At 38.0% G+C, this 21376-nt stretch overlaps 1 protein-coding gene across 10 annotated transcripts in view; it reads left to right on the top strand.

The window, feature by feature from the left end:
- SGCE (sarcoglycan epsilon) overlaps positions 1–12288 on the top strand; it is a 79656-nt gene extending 67368 nt beyond the window's left edge. For 5 of the 10 annotated variants that reach the window (XR_014066081.1, XR_014066083.1, XM_081531496.1 and 2 more), the window contains 3 exons: positions 8826–8869; positions 9744–9778; positions 11777–12288. Coding sequence is in view for 7 of the 10 variants with exons in the window: in XM_081531496.1 (XP_081387622.1) it covers positions 8826–8869; positions 9744–9778; positions 11777–11827 (130 nt within the window). In the remaining 3 variants the exon portion in view is untranslated. The remainder of the gene's footprint in view (positions 1–8825; positions 8870–9743; positions 9779–11776) is intronic. The other 5 variants (XR_014066082.1, XM_081531499.1, XM_081531503.1 and 2 more) reach the window with 1 other exon arrangement.
- The last annotated feature ends 9088 nt before the right edge of the window (positions 12289–21376 follow it).

Genomic DNA, 21376 nt, shown 5'->3' with positions numbered 1-21376 from the left:
GCCCCTTAAATTAGATAGTAAAAAATGTTTAATCATTTGCAGATAATAAAATTGAGATATGGTTAAGAGACTTTAAATTAGGTCAAAACCAGGATTAGATTATTTACCAGTCTTGATATCAAGTCAGTGATAGATACTGTGATCATTGACCTCTAGGATTTCTGATTCAGGCTACAGGCAAAGTGATTGAACAGATAGTAGAAAGGGTAACTGGAGCAGGTCCGAAGACAGGGGACTTGCTAAAAAGGAAGTTATTTTCTGTTTCTTCTCCTTTTCAGATTAGAGAGACAGCACAGACAGGCTTAAAATTATTACATGTATAGAAATATAAAGCAAATTTGTTTGATATTTGCTAATGTTTTTATTGTTTGTATGTGTGTGCTTAGCTGTGTCTGACTCTTTTGCAACCCCATGGGCTGTAGCCCACCATACTCCTCTGTTCCTGGAATTTTCCAGGCAAGAAATACTGGACTGGTTTGCCATTTCCTTCTGCAGGGGATCTTCCCAACCCAGGGATCAAACCCACATCTCTTGTTCTCATGCAATGGCAGGCAGACTCTTTATGACTTGCACCACCTAGGAATCCCCAATGTCTTTATTGTTTAATAAACTTTAATTCTGGAATGATTTAAAAGGTACAGAAAAGTTGCAAAGATAATACAGAGTTCACAGAGATACCCCACCACAGATCTCCCATTGTTAACATCTTCAGTTCAGTTCAGTTGCTCAGTCGCGTCCGACTCTTTACGACCCCATGAATCACAGCATGCCAGGCCTCCCTGTCCATCACCAACTCCCAGAGTTTACCCAAACTCATGTCCATCAAGTCGGTGATGCCATCCAGCCATCTCATCCTCTGTCGTCCCCTTCTCCTCCTGCCCCCAATTCTTCCCAGCATCAGGGTCTTTTCCAATAAGTCAGCTTTTCACAAAGGTGGCCAAAGTATTGGAGTTTCAGCTTCAACATCAGGCCTTCCAATGAACACCCAGGACTGATCTCCTTTAAGATGGACTGATTGGATCTCCTTGCAGTTCAAGGGACTCTCAAGAGTCTTCTCCAACACCACAGTTCAAAAGCATCAGTTCTTCAGTGCTCATCTTTCTTCACCATCCAACTCTCACATCCATACATGACCACTGGAAAAACCATTGCCTTAACTAGACGGGCCTTTGTTGACAAAGTAATGTCTCTGCTTTTTAATATGCTGTCTAGGTTGATCATAACTTTCTTTCCAAGGAGTAAGCGTCTTTTAATTTCATGGCTGCAGTCACCATCTGCAGTGATTTTGGAGCCCAGAAAAATAAAGTCAGCCACTGTTTCCACTGTTCGCCATCTATTTGGCATGAAATGATGGGACCGGATGCCATGATCTTAGTGTTCTGAATGTTAAGCTTTAAGCCAACTTTTTCACACTCCTCTTTCACTTTCATCAAGAGGCTATTTAGGTCTTCTTCACTTTCTGCCATAAGAGTGGTGTCATCTGCATATCTGAGGTTATTGATACTTCTCCTGGCAATCTTGATTCCAGCTTGTGCTTCCTCCAGCCCAGCGTTTCTCATGATGTACTCTGCATATAAGTTAAATAAGCAGGGTGACAATATACAGCCTTGACGTACTCCTTTTCATATTTGGAATCTGTCTGTTGTTCCATGTCCAATTCTAACTGTTGCTTCCTGACCCGCATACAGGTTTCTCAATAGACAGGCCAGGTGGTCTGGTATTCCCATCTCTTGAAGAATTTTCCACAGTTTATTTTGATCCACACAGTCAAAGGCTTTGGCATAGTCAATAAAGCAGAAATAGATGTTTTTCTGGAACTCTCTTGCTTTTTCGATGATCCATCAGATGTTGACAATTTGATCTCTGGTTCCTCTGCCTTTCCTAAAACCAGCTTGAACATCTGGAAGTTCACGGTTCACGTATTGCTGAAGCCTGGCTCGGAGAATTTTGAACATTACTTTGCTAGCATGTGAGATGAGTGCAATTGTGCAGTAGTTTGAGCATTCTTTGGCATTGCCTTTCTTTGGGATTGGAATGAAAACTGACCTTTTCCAGTCCTGTGGCCACTGCTGAGTTTTCCAAATTTTCTGGCATAAGTTAACATCTTACTGCCCCGTAATACATTTGTTACAACTAAGAAACCAACATCGCGTGCATGCTGTGTCTCCTCAGTCATGTCCACCTCTTTGCACTTCTTTGTAGCCCACCAGGCTCCTCTGTCCACAGAATTCTCCAGGCAAGAATACTGGAGTGGGTTGTCATGCCCTCCTCCAGGGCATCTTTCTGACCCATAAATTGAACCTGCATCTCCTATGTATCCTGCATTGGCAGGCAGATTCTTTACCACTAGCACCAACTGGGAAGCCCAAGAAACCAACGTTTCTGCTTTACTATTAACCACACTTCAGACTGCTTCCCCGCCTCCCCCCCCGCCCCCCCAGATTTCACTAGTTTTTCCCTCAGTGAGCTTTTTCTTCTCCAAAATTCTGTGTAGGACACAACAATCGGCATATCTCTTTAGTCTCTTCTGCTCTAGGCAGTGTCTTAGACCTTTCTTGTTTCTCATGATCTTGACAGTCTTGAGGAGCACTAGCCAGGTCTTCTGTAAAATGTCCCCCATCCTGAAGTGTAGTCAGACTTCTTACATTTCTGCTTAATTGCTTATCTTTGTAGCTAGTGAATATGTGACCGTTAATAGGAAGAATTTTTTCCACTAAAAGCAGTTCCCTGACTTATTACAATTTATTGCTAGAAAGCACACCCTCAAGTAATTCTTAAAAGTCCGTTTGCTTTAGGGACTTCCCTGGTGGTCCATGGTTAAGACTCCCCCTTCCAGTGCGGGGGTGCAGGTTTGATCCCTCGTTGGGAAGCTAAGAGCCCACATGCCTCTTGGCCAAACAACCAAGCATAAAACAGAAGCAGTGTTGTGGCAAATTCAATAAAGACTTTAAAAATTGTGCACATCAAAAAAAAAAAAAAAAATCTTAAAAAAATAAAAGTAAATTCTCTTTGCCCAAAGAATCATTGTTGTGTTTAGATGTTATGTTTCTTACCAAAGACATAATATCAAAAATATAATATAGTTTTAACTGATGTGTGAAGAACCTGCCTGCCAATGCAGGAGACGTAAGAGACGTGGGTTTGATCCTTGGGTCAGGAAGATCCCCTGGAGGAGGGCATGGCAACCCACTCCAGTATTCTCGCTTGGAGAATTCCATGGACAGAGGAGCCTGGCAGGCTACATACAGTCCACAGGGTTGCTAAGAGTCAAACACAACTGACATGACTTAGCACACATGATGTATCTCAAACATAAGCTTTTATATTAATTTAAATTATGAGCTTCCCTGGTGACTCAAATGATAAAGAATCTGCCTGAAATGCAGGAGACCTGGTTTTGATCCCTAGGTCAGCACGATTCCCTGGAGAAGGGAATGGCAACCCACTCCAGTATTCTTGCCTGGGAAACCCATGGACAAAAGAGCCTGGCAGGCTATAGTCTATGGGGATCACAAAGAGTCAGACATGACTGAGCAACTAACACACAATAATTTAAATTAAGAAAGTCAAATTCCAAGGCGTAGAGTTTTAGGTCCTAAAAGGACTATTGAGAGATAATCTAGCCTGGTTATTCCCAAACCAAGTTTCAGGCCACACTCCCCTGTGAGGCTTTAACGATACAGATCCCAGGGCCCTGCTTTTAGGGTGTATTATGGTGGAGCAGGAAAAATAAAATTGGGAATCCCAGCTTTTAAATATTTAAAGAGCTTCCATTTTAGGATTCAGGTTTTCTGGTATTTCTGCTGGGGGTGTTGGGAGGGGGAACAGTTTCTCCTAATTCCCCTTGAGGGGTGTGTGCGAAAGAAAATGTGGCAGGCTAGAGCATTGGGCTTCGTGAGTTTATTATGCCCATCAGCCTCTATGCTTTCACACTCCCTTAAATTGCTGAAGGGCATAGTGTGGAGAAGTGAGAGGTGAGTGATGACTAGAAAATGATGTCTTAATGGGACAGAGAAATGGTAAACTTGAAAGGATAAAAACCACCCAGGAAATTGTATTCACTTTGCAATTTTATGGAAAGCATTGACCGGAGGCTCCCCGATATTCAAATTTCTAAAAAATGATTTACTCTTAAATTTATAATGTATCGTGGTCTTTTTTGGGGGTAGATCTGCCTCCTCATTATCCTTTTCTTATACCAACATCAATATCAGTTGATTTTTCCTGCATGGGAGGCATCTTCAATGAGGAGTTTATGTAAGGAATGATAAAGGAAGGTACCCAAACATTTTCCAGGAAGATTTTACTTGTCTATACCAAAATTTTCCTTATTCATTATGCTAAACATAACACTTAATCCAGGGTGACTGGGTCTCCCTCAAAACAGGAAGTAGGTTGTGTTTAATCTTTTACAAATTAACAGTATAAAAGTAGAATTAAGTCTTCTAATTATAGATATTTAGTAACTAATCATTTTGCTTTTACCTAAAGTATTTTTCCATCTGTCTTCCCTTGGGTAATAGTGAGAACCAACTTCATGGTAAAATTCCATAAATAAAAAGTTAGATTTCAATAAAAGTTATCAGTTGAAGAGACTTTCTGGAGATGAAGATAGTAATTCCTTGTTGACAAGAAGTGTCAAGCAGCCAAGGATATGTCAGAGCCGTTGACTTTTTAGAAAATTCAGCAAGGATACACTAAAAGCGATAAGTATATGTCTCTGATGGATTTTGGTTCTAGTGATTTTGGACTCCATTTTAAAGTTGTGGTAGACTTGCTTTTGGCTTTATAAAAGTATGAGGGAAAAACCTAAAATAAACGAATATCTCCTTTCTTCTTTATGTTGCATGTATATTCTACATTGATTTTTACTAAAATTAGATCTTGAAATTTAAAATTGTGGTGATGTTTCCAATTTCTTTGTGTCCTTCCTTTCTTCTTTGAGCCAAATAATGGCTTGATTCCTTAGTAAAAGTAGTCATAGGACCCAAATCAGCATTTCTGTAGAAAAGAATTTGTAGAAAATTTGAGGTTTGGTAATACCAGTTTTTGTTGATAGTTGGGAAATCCCCAAAAGATGTTACTATTTCGTATTGTTAAATGAATCCATACTAATTCACAAGAGGTGTTTTGTGTTCCCCATAACTAAACTAATGTCGTTTGTTTTCAACACAGATTCTGTGGCTTTTGTAGAAATCACTTAACCTTTCTTTGCTCTGAGTCTTCAAGCAAGTGGGAATATAATGAATTGATAATCATCAACCTTACTCATAGAATAACTATACACGGTATCCAAGAACATCAAATTACCATAAAATGGTTATACAAATAATAAATGATTGTGTACTCCCCCCCAAATCACTTATTTGTTAATTTGCAAGTTATTACCTTTGCTATCTTAAAGGATAGAGTTTGTGCAATAGCTAATTTACATAATTTTCTATTTAAATGCCTGTAATTAATGGTAGTAAAAATAGAAAATAATTAATGCTAATAATTCAGAGAATTACAGTTTTTGTAAATCTTTTCTCTGCATAATTCAGTTCACCCATAATAATCTGTTAGTCCTTTAATAACTTAATTATTCTAAATAGTCTTATGACTTTATAAAGGTCCTTTCTTTGAAGGATTATAGGACTTCTATTTGAAGTCAGACCCCACTCTCCTGTCTAATTGCCTTTAGCAGCCTGCTTTCACCAAAGATGAAACCGTTTCCACTTTCTTACTGCAGTCTCTGCTCAGCTATAGCAGAGTCAATAGTGGGCATTTTTTCAGTACGCCTGAAGCAGCACTCTTATGAGGTACCTCCCTTCAGCCTTTAAATGAAATATGTACTTCGAATATTCCCATCATAGGTATATTAACACTCACAGGTGCACAAGTAGCCACAAGTTTGGACAGCCACAAAATCAGTTATGTGTATACACCTTGGAGACAGAGGATGTTGAATCTCCACAAATTTTTTGTTGAGCACCTTTTTTGTACACACTGTGCTTATATATCTGCAACTCATGTAAGTTTCCGCTGAAGTTGCAAGGAGCATATGTACATCGTTAACCAATTGGAACACACACTGCAGATACTTTGAAATCTCTAAACCAATGTAGCACACACAATTGCTCATACTTCTCTGAATTTTTTGCTTATTTGTGTGTGGCACTTTCTCCTCTAACCAGTTCTCTTCAAACCTAACCAAGCCCATTTCTATTTAGAAAGTTGTAGCAGAAGAAGGGGGAAAAAACGATGGCTAGAGAAGAAATTACAGGGCATAGATTGACTCTGATCTTTGGTTTTAAAACTGTGTTCCACAGAAGGGTAAGTGGGCTGACCAGTGAGTGGGGTGGGAGTGGGGGCAGCTACTTCATTCACAGCTTGATTGTTGAGTTTGGTTATCTTTATCTAGGGTATTTGAGAGACTTTCTTTGTCCTATTTGGTGTGTCTGTTTTGTCAAAATGTATTGATTTTATCCATTAATAGGCTAAATAGAGCTAGAGATGATAGGAAATGAGGCAGTGTGTGTGTGTGTGTGTGTGTGTGTGTGTAAGGTGTATTGTATTTGTTTCTAATGTAGAATAGACCCAAAGTTGTACCTGAGATGTTAATACAAAACTCCCTCGTTTCCCCTTGAAGGGGCAAATATCCCCTTCCCAAATGCCAATGAAATTGCATTTTTGACTTTGGTAGTAAAGATGTTTGTTTTTCCATCTTTAAATCTATAACTTAATGTCCTTTCTGTGATTTGTAAATTCATCTTTTTACTTTTGTGATCAAAAGCACTATAAATACATTGTTTGAAGTACTGAAAGAATAAACAAAGGAAAATACTCCCTGAGACCTCACAAGAATAAATAGGGCTGATAGGTAATAGCAAAAAAAAAAAAAAAAGAATGTGATTATTGAGATGAATTATAAAGTAACTTCTTCAAATTGAATTAAATTTGATTTTATTTCCTTAACCATATCTTTTAAATAGAACTGAAATTAAAAAAAAAAATTACTTGAAGTCATTAACATTCCTATGGATTAGTTTAAGAGTTTAAACAATGTTTAAGTAGCATGTACTGTTTTCCAGTTTAGGTCCTTGTATTTGGAGCATAATATTTGCCTGGCTGAAATGATTCAGATCAATGGTTTTCAAACTCTGTTTCTCGGAGGTTTCTTTAAAATGCCTTAGGGGCCAGCAGGAGAGGCAAAGAAAACAAAGGAGGCGGCATTCCTGGCTCCCTTGTTTCAACCCAGGCAACCTCACATTTATCTCTTTTGTACATCAAGAGTTCTGCTTAGGATTTCAATTAAAAGGAATTCCATTCCTGAAGAGAAACAAAAAGCCTTGAAAATCCCTGGCTTAGATCAAGCCCTACTCTGCTGCAAGATTGACTCCTAGAATTTCTTCCACATAGAATCTAAATTGTACATTTTTGTAAACTAGTTTTCATATCAAAATATGAAAATGAGTGGGTGAATGTGTGTCAGTGAACATGAATCTCTTAAAGTATCTTCATTTTTGTAGGTGTTCATTCAGACATTGTATGCTTACTGCTAGGGGTACTATGCAAAATAGGAACATTCTCATTGTTAAGGCACTTTGGGGTAATTAAATATTAAGTGAGGAGAAATACAATGACAAGTCAGCATGTGTATGAAAGCATGCTGAATGGTAACCTAATTGGGGAAGGAAGGCTTGGAGAGTAAAGAGGCATAGAAGAGGTGGTATTTGAGATGTTACTTTATAAATTAAAAGTAATAAGTTAAATATTTTAATTAACATTCCTTGTGGGATACTTTAAATTATGGGAGTAACAAGAGGCCACTCTAACAAGTTTTGGGTTGCGTTTGCAAGGATAAATGCAAGCTAGTTGACGGCAAGAGATAATCGAGGCCATGATGGTGGTGGTTCCATTTCAAGCGGTGCAGGGAGGGCTCCATATAGGAAGTAGATATATTGGGTTGGACTTCTATACCACACTAAGAAACTTGAAACTTAATTCACAGGTAGGTATAAGGAAATAATGAAATATGTTCATTTGAATGACATAGTCAGATGGGTGCCTTGGAAGATCGTCTGACTGCAATGTGCACAGTAAATTATAAGGAAGCAAGAATGGGAATGAGGAAACAGTTCAGACCAGTTGCAAAGATCCAAATGAGAAATGATGATGGCTTCCACCAAGGCAGCAGTAGAGATGGGGAAGATGTGAATAGATTCACAGGAGACTAAGGAGACTCATGAAGGGTTCCCAAGTGATTGGATGTGGGAGCTGAATGAGGGGGGAGAGTCAGTGAGGACTTCTGTACTTTTGACTTGTCTAGTTGGCGGACAGCCAGTATCATTTCCTGGGAGTTGGATGGAGGAGCACGGGCTTGGCACAGTGACTGAAGATGTTCTGTGAGTGTGTACATGTGATCTAGACCTGGATCTCAAAGTGTGTAGGTTACAGGCACAAGCCCAGGAGTCTCTGTGTTCGCATCTTGGTCTACCACTTCCTAGCTATGTAGGACCTAGCTGGGACCTCTAAGCCTATTTCCTCATGTGTAAATTGGGAAAAATAATATTGATACCTACCTCCTTGTGCTCTTGTGAGATAGAGTTTAACAAGTAGTAGAAACTCCTTGAATATTATCAAATATTGTTATTATTCATCTTTCTCAGACCTTGGTTTCCTCATCCATAAACTTGTGAGGGTTGGGGGACCATGTTTGTGCTGGATTAGATGATTTCTGGGGCCCTTTCTAGCTGTAAAGTTTTTCATTCTAATGTGTCTGCTCTCTGTTTACATGTGTGTAAATAAAAACAATCTTACTAAAAAATGGTAATCATTTCTAGGAACTTGCCACATCAGACTCAAATTCCCCAACAGCAGACCACAGGTGAGTACTAAAAGTAATAAGTTGATGTTTATGAATGAAGCTAATAGATGAAAAGATTGTTTTAGTAGTAGATAATTTACGAAGCTTTAGCTTTACCAAGTAAGGCAAAACAGTTGTGTCATTATTTAATCAGAGTTAGAACCTCAGGATAATAGCTTAGATTATTGCATAGATTGGCATCAGAGTGATAAACAGAGGGTAAATGATCTTAAAGCATAAGCATCCATGGAGGTCCTGTCTAATTAAGGAAGACTGAATAAAGTCCCCTTCCTCAGCGAAGCTCCCTATTCTTCCCCTTGGTATGAAAGATTCTTAGCTTGGATGCTTCCAGGATTTGTCTCAGTAAGTGAGCAGCTTGAAACTGACTCTTACAAAAGAAAACCATTGTGACTAATCACTGAGGCTTCAGGGGGATAAAGGAGAAATGGTTGGCCTGGTTTTAATGCAACTTTAAAAAGCTGTTATAACATGGCCAATAACAAGATGGCGGACAATTCTCCCTGGACTATTCTGTTTCCCTAAGACTTGCTTTCTTTAAGTTTATTTCTTTCAAGAGTCCCTAAAAATTTTCCACAGCCAATTATTTCATTCATCTCTGTACCAAGTAGATAACTTATTCATGATTGTCTTCTAATTAGTGGTTGATTCCTAGTTCTAATTGCCAAGCAACCAGTAATGCCTTTGTAGCTCTTTTGGAAAAGCAAGAGAAGTTTTAAAACTGTAAGTTGGATGTGGAATTCTGAGTATGAATAGTGGTATTGTGGTGGGGAAGCTATTAAGTAAGTCTTGTTAAAACGTTAGGCACATATAGAAAATCTGTGCATATTTTCATTCAAAAAATTATCTTCTCTATTAATGCTTTCGGGAATTTAAGGAGATTTTCGTTTGACAACTTTTCAAAGATTTGAGGCAAGTATAATGAAGTTGTTCATCAGATTTTAAATATGAGATAACGTTTATACGAATTTTCCCCACAATTTTGATGGCTTTGTTTTAATTAAATGTTAACATGTTTCAACAAGACTGTTCAATATATTGATGCAGTGATTCTACCATGTGAGCATTCAGGTGATTGATGAAGGAACAAACTGCTATAAATGTGTGTTGTCTAAAGAGCAAAGAAATAAATGAGTCCTTACTACTACTAATTTCATGACTTTTTTTTCAAGAGATAAAATTTTAAAAGGGTATTTCTACATTGGAGATGCTAGGACTTCTTCCTCATTAAGCTCATAGGCTTCAATCTTTCCTAAGATGTCTTTCCTCTGTTTCTTAATTATTTCAGACAAGGAATGAAGGAAGACAATATCTAGAAAAATAGTAAATTGTTCTTCTGAATATGTAAACAATCTAGATTTTACTTCTCTCCCCTCCTATTGGGGGAAATAAGGAAACCTAAGTATATGATGTTAGATTTATTTAATAGTTGTATACATTTTTAGCAAGTAGACTTGTTAGCTTGCTACATTTTAGTAATAGGCACCATTTCCAAATAAAAAGACAATTTATGCCTGAGCAAGTGTTATAAGAGCCAATGAATTTCCCTAGGGGGATTTTAGGTTGTTCAGCCTAATTTTCTAAGTTATTTTTCTAAAACAGGTTTTGGGAAACAAGCATTTTGCTTGAGTCAGGAAGGCTTTCATCTCCTTTTTAGTTAACACTGTAGCCTATTACCTTCTTGTTTTCTTATATTTTTCTGTAATTTGGGGTATATTATTGCACCATCTCTTCTTGGTTATTTTCGACTTGTTCTCGTTTTCAGTGAGTCCCCAAATTACCTAAATGCTAAAGGGAGAGAAACCACCCTAGCATCTTTTATAATTATGGTAGATTGTTGTGTTTCTTCCTCTGATAAATGTAACACCAAATAGACTTGTGCCTCCTGGAGAGAAGAGCTAAATGGGCACGTTACACTCCTTATTCCCTTTCTATTCATTTGAATGAAAAAATAAAGTTTCTTTCTCAATTTTATTCCATTCTGTGTGCACATGTGTAGATTCAGTGCTATGGATGTGTCAATATTTTCATGGGCACAACAACTTTTCTGTCCCTCCATCCTGGTTATCTTAGTATCACAAGGAGGCAACAACATTTGTGCAGGGTTTACATAATTTGCTTTTTGCAAGTACCTCAAAGCCTTATGTTGGTATCACAGTTTTCCTTACTGAGGTGATTTAAGCACAGTGTTTGTCTCTTGGATATCAAGATATTTTATTTGAGCTTCCTCTATGGAATTTGCCAATTTGGAGAGTGTATTTTGAAGTTTGTTTTCTTTAGTTAGTTGTTTTCTCTTAAAAGATCATCAGAACTTTAAGAAATGAACTAACTGCTGGGGTTGTAATCCTGGACTTAAGTGCTAGCTCAGATAATAGAGCAGTGAAGAGCTGACAGTAGTACTACCATTTAGACCAGGCCCATGCCAGCAGTTCTGATGTCCCTTCAGGTTCTCTCATTTTCTCTGTCCTTCCTACCCACATGGTATTTTCTAAAGAGCCATGATTAAACGATGCAGTCGTATGTCCCACAGTCAAACTCATTCTTTTTGTTTATTGTGGGAGGAATTTTCAGACCATACCTTTTGAGAAATATAAAACATTATAACTTTGACCCAAGAGTGAAAGTCACTCAGCCGTGTCTGACTCGTTGCAGCCCCATGGACTATACAGCCCATGGAATTCTCTAGGCCAGAATACTGGAGTGGGCAGCCTTTTCCTTCTCCAGGAAGGGGAGGACTAATTTAGACTTTCCTCTTTTTGTTGTTGTTGTTGAAAACCAAATGCAAAGAAATAATGCAACATAATTATGTTAAGAAGATACAAAATTATGCCTTGCCATAATTTGTTTTGCTGAAAGTCTAAAAGTTGTCCATGTCTAACTCACACTCGTATTCATTCTTACACGTTGCAGGTAAATGGTATTCCTGAAGAAAGAAAACTAACCGAAGCAATGAATTTGTAATCAGACAATATAGCACTTTTGCGTGCATGAGTGCTCAGTCACTCAGTTGTGTCCAACTCTTTGGGACCCCATGGACTGTAGCCCACCAGGTTCCTCTGTCCACGGGATTTTCCAGGCAAGAATACTGGAGTGGGTTGCCATACCCTCCTCCAGGGAATCTTCCCAACCCAGGAAATGAACCCACATCTCCTGCACTGCAAGTGGATTCTTTACCACTTAAGCCACCTGGGAAATCTTAATACAGCACTTTTATTTTTTTCTCTCTTCCAGTAATGCATGAGCTTTTCTGACATATGGTATGCATGTTGACAGTATTAAGTATATACCAAATAATATACAGTATAACATTCATTTTACTAATTTTTTTTGTACTTAAGGCATTTTTGACAATTTGTAAAACATTGATGACTTTATATTTGTTACGATAAAAAGTGATCTTTAAAATAAATATTATTAATGAAGCCTGATGTCTGGCAAAATTTACTTCAGAAACTATTTGATTGCCTCTTATATAGTAGGAATCTTTCATTGCTAGGAACAGGTTCACCTATTTAGTCTTTATTTAATGAGATTTTTATTAAGCACTTCCTGTAATATATAAATGCATGCTTTTGTGTTCCAAGTGAGTAACACATTTACTTAAATATCGTTGTGGCCTGTAAAGCTTGTTCTTCTATGTACTACTTCTTGGAGTGTTTTAGGGTAAATGTGGTTCTTTGGATCTGACAGTTCAGATCTACAGTTCCTGAAGGGCCTCCCAGACTGCATACTTACCCTGACTCTATAATCACCTTGGTTTTAGAAGCATGCCAGGAGTTGTTACTCAAGAAGAGAACAGTTACCTGCTGATGGTGACATGAATTAGCTCCAAAACCCCAGGATCTCCTGTGGTAACACTACTTTCAAGGCTTAGCAGAGTGTCTTTATAACATATTGGCCTGCTTCATGCATCGTGGACACTATTAGATCAGTGTGTCCATCAGATAAGCTCATGGGCTGTCTGGGAAACCTTATGGTCTAGACCATCTGGAAAATCTTCTCTTAATCTGCTCTGGGCAGATTTCTGTGTTCCTATTAATTAATTGCTCAGAGGTACACAAATGCTATGTAAGTCTGATTTCAGAATCCAAAAAGATTCCTTGTCAGTGTTGTGTGCAATGACTTGTCTTCCACTTAGGGGGGCATACTCTGTCATGTCCTTGACATTGAAACTTCTCCCAACCACACCTTCCTGGGACTTAACAGAGGATGTGGTGGTGGTGGTTTAGTCACTAATCATGTCTGACTGTTACAACTCTATATGAACTATAGCCTGCCAGGCTCCTCTGTCCATGGGATTTTCCAGGCAAGAATGCTGGAGTGGGTTGCCATTTCCTTCTCCAGGGGATTTTCCCATCCCAGGGACTGAACCTGCATCTCCTGTGTCCCCTGCATTGGCAGGTGGATTCTTTACCACTAGCACCACCTGGGAAGCCCTGAACACTCATGAATCAGCTACAGTTTGTGTTACAGTGATCCCTCCAATGGCTAGCAAGAGGGTAGGGTACATAAGGTTGAGTGTTCGCCAGAATCTAATGGACAGAAAAAGGCAGGGATGGTATTTTGTTCACATTTCACAAAATCAAAATGTTACTTAATGTTGTATTGAAATCTTACTATGTCATTAATAAATCGCATGTTTTAAAAGATTGTACATGGGCAACAAGGGTTTCCGTGGTTAGATCATCTCACTTTACGTTCCATTAATAGGCTGCAGTTCATCGTAAGTAATTTATCATGTAGTTTTCATATTGATGTTTATGTTTGTTAATATCGTGGCAGCCATGGTGGCGTGCTGCTTGGATCTTCTTTCAGGAAAGAATTTGCCATTCAGCTGCGAGGAAAGTGGTTAGCTGAGAGCTTCCAGTTGTTAGCACCTTCAGGATCCGCCTTTGGCCTCTGAACAAAGGCAGAGCCTTCCTGGGCAGCTGCCCTCCAGCCATGACTGAGCATGGTCTGAGTCCTAGGGCCTGGGGTGGGTGTGTATGTGTGTGTGTGTGTGTGTGTGTGTGTGTGTGTGCGTGTGTGTGTGTGCGCGCGCACATGCGCCTGGGGTGTGTGTGTGTGTGCACGCGTGCTCAGTCGTGTCTGACTCTTTGGGACCCCATGGACCCACCAGGCTCCTCTGTCCATGGGATTCTCCAGGCAAAAATAATGGAGTGGGAAATGTTTATTTTGGAGCTTTCTATTGGGTTGGCTGTGACTTTGTCAGATGTGTGTTGTGGTCAGATGACCTCCTTCCCAATCCTGTTTCTTCTCCACCCCCTTTCCTTTCAGAGATGTCAGATTCCCATCATTGGGTTGAAGATTTTCCCTGAAGTTGAAGATTTTCCTTGCCCAGTTCTGCTTCCATCCCCTCTTATCTTTCACAGCTTTGGTCCCAATAAACATTTGAACTTGCAATTCTCTTTCAGCATCTACTTTCCAGAAGCTCCAACTGATCATTATAATACTGCTCTACATTCCCAATCATAAATGTGGATCAATGGTTCAAACATGGCTCACTGAAGAAAAAAAGTGATAAAAAAAAATAAGCACCTATGCCAGTAGGTACACATACTATAATTCAAAACAAGGCCATGAACGTAAGAAATAATTAGGGCTCCCATTGAAAATATAGACTATAAGTCTCTGCGTCCTGGAATACATGATTTTTGGTGAGGATTTTACATAAAAGAAGCCCAAATAGAAAAGTGCCAGCCTTAAAAGTGGATTTTATTGGGTCAGAAATCTGTTCCCTAGTACCTCAATTAACTAGTTTATTGTCTGTTTTGACTAATGTCTGTTTTTGCATCCTTTACACACAATACATAATTCCTTTTTAATAAACCAATTGGGAATGAAACTGATTGAATTTATAGATAATTTCAACACAGAAGTACTGACTTAGCTTGGTTCTCCCCAAAACAAGCCATTCATTTTGGGAGGTAATCCCAGGAAGCCAGAGTATAGAAGGAGAAAAGGTGAGGAGGTTAGAAAGACAATGAAGGGTGTGTCATTGAATCTGGCTATTCTTCTGGAAAGCATAACTCAGTCCTACTGGGATCCTCTAGTGAACTGTGTAGCATGAACCTCGAAATTTTCCCACCATGTGACAGAAGGTTTAGACTTTTCATTCACTGATTCACCATCTTGTAGTTGAGTTGCTCTGGGGGGGCATTAACTCCCCTGCACTGATGGGCTCTGGCTGGGTGAGATCCTGGTGCTCTGGAGAAAACCCCGGGGCAGAGCAGCTCAGAGATGCCAGGGACATTGGAGGCGAGAAGCTCAGAGAGAAAGCTGAATGAGCTATTAGCAAAATGTCTTGATCAAGGGTTATTGACAGTCAGGGTTTAAAGGCAATTATCACTAGTACTTATTAGCTGACATTTCAGTCCACAGTCTTGCACAACATGCCAATTAACTTGTGGTATACATGAGAGTCATATATAAGGGAGAATAGCCTGCTCAGTTTTTGCTCTATCTTTGGGGTCTCATGCCTCGATTTTCATGTAGAATTAATTTTCATGTAGGGAAAAGATTACGTTGTGAATTGTGTTGATGTGACAAACATATCCCTGAAATCAGTGTCTTAACACTGTGAAAGTTTACCGTTCAGTCACATCAGAGCCCACCACCCATATGTCAGCCTTCCTCCATTGCACAGGCCTTATGATTTGGAACACATGATATCCTGGACTTCTATAGAATAGGAAATTAAAGCTGAAAGGTCTCGTGGATTGTTTGTAAGAGATGGGCTTCAAAATGGCTTCTATCCCTCTCATCTGTATTCTAATGGTAATATCTTATTACCCAGACATAATCACCATGGACGCTGGGAAATACAGTCTTCCTGTTTACTCAGGAAGAAAAGATGGTGTGGTAAACACAAGCATTGTCCCACAGATGTGGACTGGACACAGCATGTGATCAGTGCTTATGGACTAATAGCTGCATGTGAAAATGAAGGACATATGCAGGTAAGTAGTTCTGTCATCCTGGTGACCTAATTTGTCAAATAGCATTTTTAATTCAGTGGGATTAAAAACAAGAAAGAAACTGCCTAGGTATAAAAATCAAGCTAAAAAAACACATTTTTGGAGAAATACTGCATTGAATTATTGTAGAAAAATATATGATTTTAAGTTCACAGTCCTTATCTGCTATTTCCAAATCCAAAGATATCAATTTTTTAAATAGCTTCATAGAAAATCCATTTAATGATAGAACTTGACCTGAACAAAAATAGGAATGCTTATCCTTCTTAATCCTACTTGGTATGAGTCTTTGCTATACAAAGTTTAACATTTATTATAGGGTATTGCCCTTACCCTATTGACTATGTTACATAATATAAGGAACATACATTATATTAATTGCACTTAAAGAATCTTAAAATAAAATATACCTGTTCTCAAGAGTTTTCAGTAATGTATTGTGGACTTACATCAGTAATTTTATAAATAATATATTTAATGACTTTTGTATGACAAGCTTATTTTTATTGCCTAAATTTGGGGGTCCATGTATGTGTCTGAAGCAAATTAAGTACTAAAACAATAAGGCAAGATTGAGATAAACTTGTCTAACAGAATAATATATTTTCCTGTTCCTTTTCTCCCCCTCAAACCATCTCAAAATTTCTTATTGGATTTAGTATCAGGTCATTTCATTCATTCATTCAGTGAATATTTATTTAGGACCTGTTATGTTCTGGGCATTGACTTCTGCTTGGTAAATAAAATGGACATAATGTGTTACGAAAGACAATAAACAAAGTCTAGTACACTGTCTGGCGCTAGTTGGTGTTAAATAAATATTTGTTGAGGGAATTAATCTAATGTTAATAAGTAAAGGCTGTGAAGGTTACAGGAGTGTTGCAATAGGGAATGAAGAAGGGAGATGCTTAGATTAAATGATGAAAATAGGTCTATCTTAAGAGAAAACATTTAAGATAAAATTGGAAAGATGATCACATGCCAGTCATGCTTAGCATTTGTGTCAGGTGAAATAGCATGAAAATGGACCCAGAACACCTTCTGCCAGAAAATTTTTAAATGTCCAAAGAATAATGGAAGTTTACCAAAGAGAATTCAGGAGCCAGCTAGAAGGGGCTCACACTGGCTGAATATAGGACCATTTGGGTAACAAAATTAGTATAGTAATATATTATAAACTATAGATCAGAGTCCCTGAATCTATACTGATAAAAAATGAGTGAATGCATGCATGCATGAATGAATAAATACCTCATCACAGTAGAATATCAACTAATGTAGAAGATAATGATGGCATTGGCAAATCATCATTTTGGAACCACCACAGAGGTAACTATTCAACACAAAAATGATAGATAATTAAGTAGAAACTAAGATCTGGATACTAGATATTCTAGGGTATCATTGCTTCTAAGTCCTTCCAATGAACGCAGCTAGAGAATATGTAGAGGTATATATGTACACACACACATCTTCTGTCTCTACAGTAAAATAGGATGTTTACATAGCCTCAAAATATCTCCCTATAATGTAATGATTAAATACTATATTAGTTTCCTAAAGCTGCTCTAATATAGTATCAAAATCTGGGTGGCTTAAGACAACAGAATTTTCTGTCTCACAGTTCTGGAGGCTAGCAGCTGAAATCTACATGCCAGCAGGGCCATGCTCCTTCCACATCCTTAGGGGAGAATCCTTTCCCGCCTCTTCCTAGTTTCTGGTGGTTTGCTGGCCATTCTGGCATTCCTTCCTTGCAACTGCATCCCTTCAATCTCTGTCGTCACATGGCATTCTCTCCCTGTGAGTCTGTGTCTCTTCTATTCTTCTCATAAGGACACCAAAATGGATTAAGGGCTGACTCTATTTTAGTGTGACTTCTTAACTATTACATCTGCAACAACCTTATTTACAAATAAATTCACTTTTGAGGTGCTGGGAGTTAGGACTTCACCGTAACCTTTTATTTTCCCACATTTAATGTATTAATTGTCAAAATGCTTTCAAGAAGGTAATACCAAACTATGTTTGTTGTTGTTTAGTTGCTAAGTTGTGTCCAACTCTACTCTCTGCAACTCCATGAGTTGTAGCTCACCAGGCTCCTCTGTCCTTGGGATTTCCCAGGCAAGAATACTGGAATGGGTTGCCATTTCCTTCTCCAGGATATCTTTCTGAGCCAGGGATCAAACCTGTGTTTCCTGCATTGGCAGGCAGATTCTTTGCCGCTGAGCCACCGGGGATACACAGCCCAATACCAAGCTATACTCCAATAAGAAAAAAAACGATGATAATATCAATTTACACCCTAATCCATGCAAAGGCTGGTTGGCAAAGATGACAATAATGATAATATTCATTGCTACTATTGGTTCTAATTAATATATATATATATATATTTACACATGTTGCTACTGCTACTGCTAAGTCGCTTCAGTCGTGTCCGACTCTGTGCGACCCCATAGACGGCAGCCCACCAGGCTCCCCCATCCCTGGGATTCTCCAGGCAAGAATACTGGAGTGGGTTGCCATTTCCTTCTCCAATATTTACACATAAGATTGTTTTATTGCAGCAAAATTTTGAAAGTATTTTTAATACCACAAATGAGAGATTGGATAAATAAATTGTGGTACTTTCCTACAACCATTTAAAATGAATGTAGATTGACAAAGCAATCTTCTTAAAAAATTTTTTTTAAATTTTGTATTGGAGTATAGCAGATTATCAACGTTGTGATATTTTCAGGTGGACAGCAAAGGGACTAAGCCATATATATGCATGTATCCATTCTCCCCCAAACTCCCCTTCCATCAAGGCTGCCGCATGACACTGAGCAGAGTTCCTGTGCTATACAGTAGGTCCTGTTGGTTATCCATTTTAAACATGGTAGTGTGTACATGTTGATTCCAAACTATCTAACAATTCTTTCTATCCTTTCTTCCCCCTGGCAACCTGTAAGTTTGTTTGCTAATTAATTAATATTTGTTTGATTACCATTAAAGACAAACATTTTTTACATAGTGTTCTGGCCATCTTGCTTTTTCTTCTTATTGTATAACAAAAATCACACGTAGTATTACATTTGCAATCTTAACTGTTTCTAACTGTACAAGTTCAATCATGTTAACTGTATTCATGTTGTAGTGCAACAGATTTCTGGAACTTTGTCATCTTCCAAAATTGAAACTGTATACTCATTAAACCCTAATTTCTCCTCCCCCTTGTCTCAATTTTTGGCAAGTACCTTTCTACTTTCTATTTCTATGACTTTTGACTATTTCATGTGAATGGAATCATATAGTATCCATCCTCATGACTGGTTATTTCAGGTAGCCCAATGTCCTTGAATTTTCTTCTTGGTGTAGCATATGACAGGATTTCCTTCTTTTTTTAAGGTAGCCTAATATTTCATTATATGTCTATATCACATTTTCTTTATCCATTCATCTGTTGATAGACATTTGATTTGCTTCTACCCCTTGGCTATTGAAAATAATAGAGCAGTGAATAAGTGAATATGGATGTGTAAATATCTCTTCAATATCCTGCTTTGATCAATATATCTTAACAATAACCTTGGCAAAAAGCAGTAACTTTACTGTAAAAAAAAGTCTGGAAGACACTATTTTAACCAAGCTATTAAATTTACTATCACCAGTAATAATGGGACAAGTTGATACCACATGCTTCCTGAAAGAATGCAACAAAAGAACCACCATTTCTGTGATATTCTTGCCAAAAATGCCTATCCTAAATCTAGACAAGAAGAAACATCTGATAACACCGAACTGAGGGACGTTCTATGAAATAACTGGCCTTATTGTTCAAAAGTATCAAGCTCATTGATATATATATGTATCTGTGAGGAACTCGAGATTAAAAGAGACTAAAGAGACATTACAACCAAATGCAATGTGTATCTTGAGCTGGAATTCTCACCTCTTTTAGAAAATAAATTTTATAGCTAGACAGATAGATATATAGATGGAAATAAAAATTCAAGTGTGATAAAATATTAATGTTTCATAAATTTGAGTATGTGGTAAAGTTATACTGTATTTAAAATGCTTTGCAAATCTGAAATGATCTCAAAATAAAAATTCTTAAAGATAGCACTAACTAAAATGTTAAGAACGAATAAAAGAGCAAGGGGTTAATGTAGAGGAAAAAGGAACAACTTTTGAGAATGCAGATGAGGAAGAAAAAACAGAACTATTTGTCTCTGAGAAATATTTTTTATATAGAACTGATGGGATTTGTTGATGACTTGAAAATGTGGGGAAAGTTGGAACGAAAATAATTTCCGGAGCTTTGTCCTAGTTCTCGGGTATATTTTTTATTTACTGAGCTTGAAAAGGTTGAGCAAAGAATACATGTCAAGGATAAAACCAAGAGTTTAGTTTTGAATGTTTTTTTCCTAATTACAAAGGACAGACAGCGCTTACCAGTGCAAAGAGCAAGGTTAGACATGCTGTCTCAGGAATTTTCTATGCCATTTGCCAAATTTTTGTGTATATAAGTTGGTGGTAAGCCTCTGAAACAAATTCTGTTGGCTCCCACAGATAGTAAAACGTTAACTGGACATGTATACTAATGTGTGGTAATGTCTATTTCAGTGCAAAGTGTTCAAAGGTTCTGTTATGGATATAGATAATGAAGTCCAGGGGTCTTGTTTCAGGTGAATGTGTAACACAGGGCTATCTTAGGCAAACCTAAAGAAGAACAAACACATTTCAAAAGTAAATAGTTATGGCTTAATCTGTCTGTGGGGATTCCTCATCTGTGAAAATTATTGAAAAATTGAAGTGAATAATTAAAATGGATTCCTCTTTGTGTTTAGGGATCTGAATATTGAGATCATGAACCACAGGCCAAGCTAGGTAATCAGGGTCATCTCAATGAATTCTTTATTGACTGTACATGGAATTTCTAGTAAGACATACCAGTGTCATTGGTGCTACAGCTATCAGATAATCATGGATTAGATATACATATGAGGTGTTTCTTAAAAGAGCTTGGATCTATCATGATGACAAATTCTGCATCAGGGTGACTCACGAGCCTATTTTGTGAGAAATGACCAGTGCCTCAATGTTTTTAAATGGGATGGAAGCTGTGTGCTTCAACTAGATTATGCTAAGTTTCTTATTTCTTGATGTGTCATTTATCTACTGCTGCAGTTCTGCTGTGTAACAAATTACCCTCAAAATGATAAGCATTTTTGGGCTCACTTTGAGCCAACCATTTAGGCTGAGTTTTATTAGAAGTTTCTTCTAGTCTCAGTTAAATTTCCTCATCTGTTGTGGTGCTGACTGACGACTGATCTAGGATGGCCTCAGCTGGTATGGTGGGAAAGCTTGGTTTCCTCCAAGTTTATTTCACTTAATTGGGCATTTTCATTCATGGGCATTTTCTCATAATATGGCAGAAACACAAAAAGGTTAGCAGAAAATCTACTTCTTTCAAGCCACATTTTGTGACACAGCTTCTAATATGTCATTTGTCAAAGCAAGTAAACTAACTGAGCCCTAAATCAGA

This window comes from Giraffa tippelskirchi, chromosome 10, assembly GCF_054371585.1.
Source record: "Giraffa tippelskirchi isolate mGirTip1 chromosome 10, T2T-mGirTip1v1.2.pri, whole genome shotgun sequence".
Classification (NCBI taxonomy): domain Eukaryota; kingdom Metazoa; phylum Chordata; class Mammalia; order Artiodactyla; family Giraffidae; genus Giraffa; species Giraffa tippelskirchi.
This window is presented reverse-complemented; position numbering and strand designations above follow the sequence as displayed.